This window comes from Acanthisitta chloris, unplaced genomic scaffold (genome assembly GCF_000695815.1).
Source record: "Acanthisitta chloris isolate BGI_N310 unplaced genomic scaffold, ASM69581v1 scaffold18130, whole genome shotgun sequence".
Taxonomy (NCBI): domain Eukaryota; kingdom Metazoa; phylum Chordata; class Aves; order Passeriformes; family Acanthisittidae; genus Acanthisitta; species Acanthisitta chloris.
In genome coordinates this window covers 6,741-7,867 of record NW_008651283.1, presented here as the reverse complement: position 1 = coordinate 7,867, position 1,127 = coordinate 6,741, and the positions used below count along the sequence as shown (strand labels likewise).

Here is a 1,127-nt window from a genome sequence, read left to right as displayed (position 1 = left end):
TCAGCAGGATGCCACTGCTGTTACCTGTCACCTCGGGAATGCTAGTGGTGGTACAAGGTTTTCATTCTTTGCAAGTAGGGAACGACAGGGTGCTAAAACCTGAGTCAGGTGGGAGTTCTCTGATTGATACTGGTCCCTCGCTCTGTGTACTGAGGGAGTTTCTCGCTGCAAGAGTTTGCCCGGACTTTGTTGCTATTGCAGCGTGTGGACAATTCCCTTCCTTGTCTCACTGCAGGAGCAGAGACACCTCACGCATGAGAACGTGCAGCGTAAGCAGGCACGGACAGGGGAGGAGAGGGAGGAGGAGGAGGAGGAGCAGATCAGTGAGAGTGAGAGCGAAGACGAAGAAAATGAAATCATTTACAACCCCAAGAACCTGCCCCTGGGCTGGGACGGGAAGGTAATAGAGACTGTTGGGTCAGGAGGAGTGGGAGAGGCCACTGAGCCCACACCGCTCCCCTCTCCGAGCCGCTTTGCCACGTGGCCTAACCTTCGTGTCTGCTTGCAGCCCATCCCGTACTGGCTGTACAAACTCCATGGGCTGAACATCAACTACAACTGCGAGATCTGTGGTAACTACACCTACCGCGGGCCCAAGGCTTTCCAGCGGCACTTCGCGGTGAGTGCCGTGCTGCGGGCACAGCCTGCTGGGCTCGGCAGCCTTGGGACCAGGCACTGCTGAGCCCCTGGGCCCCCGAGCTGCCCCCTGCCTCCCATTCCAGCGCCCAGGTCTGATGGGTGCAGCATGCCTGAGGGTGGCTCAGGGAAAAATACTGTTGTAGAGGCTTTTAGGACTGGTAGATTTGTACTGGGGCAGAATGTGTTGCACCCTGTTGAGATGTTAATGTCCTAGTGGTGCTTGGCGTTGTGGAGGATGTGGCGTTCCCTCTGACACTGACCTCCTCCGCAGGAGTGGCGCCACGCACACGGGATGCGGTGCCTGGGCATTCCCAACACGGCACACTTCGCCAACGTCACGCAGATCGAGGACGCGGTCTCATGTAAGTAGTGGTGGCAGAACAGGGAGCACGCAACACACCACCTTGTCTGCAGGGGTGGCTTTAGACCCTGGTCTTGGGTCCCATCCTGAATGTCACTCTAAAGCCTGTCAGTAGCCACACAGAGGA

General features: G+C 57.4%; 1 protein-coding gene across 1 annotated transcript in view; it reads left to right on the top strand.

The window, feature by feature from the left end:
• The window catches only part of SF3A3 (splicing factor 3a, subunit 3, 60kDa), a gene marked incomplete at its 5' end in the record, with an annotated part of 5,252 nt that overhangs the window by 3,549 nt on the left and 576 nt on the right, over nt 1–1,127 (top strand). Inside the window, 3 exons of the mRNA XM_009072652.1 lie at nt 236–400; nt 509–619; nt 911–1,001. Of these exons, the coding sequence (XP_009070900.1) occupies nt 236–400; nt 509–619; nt 911–1,001 (367 nt within the window). The remainder of the gene's footprint in view (nt 1–235; nt 401–508; nt 620–910; nt 1,002–1,127) is intronic.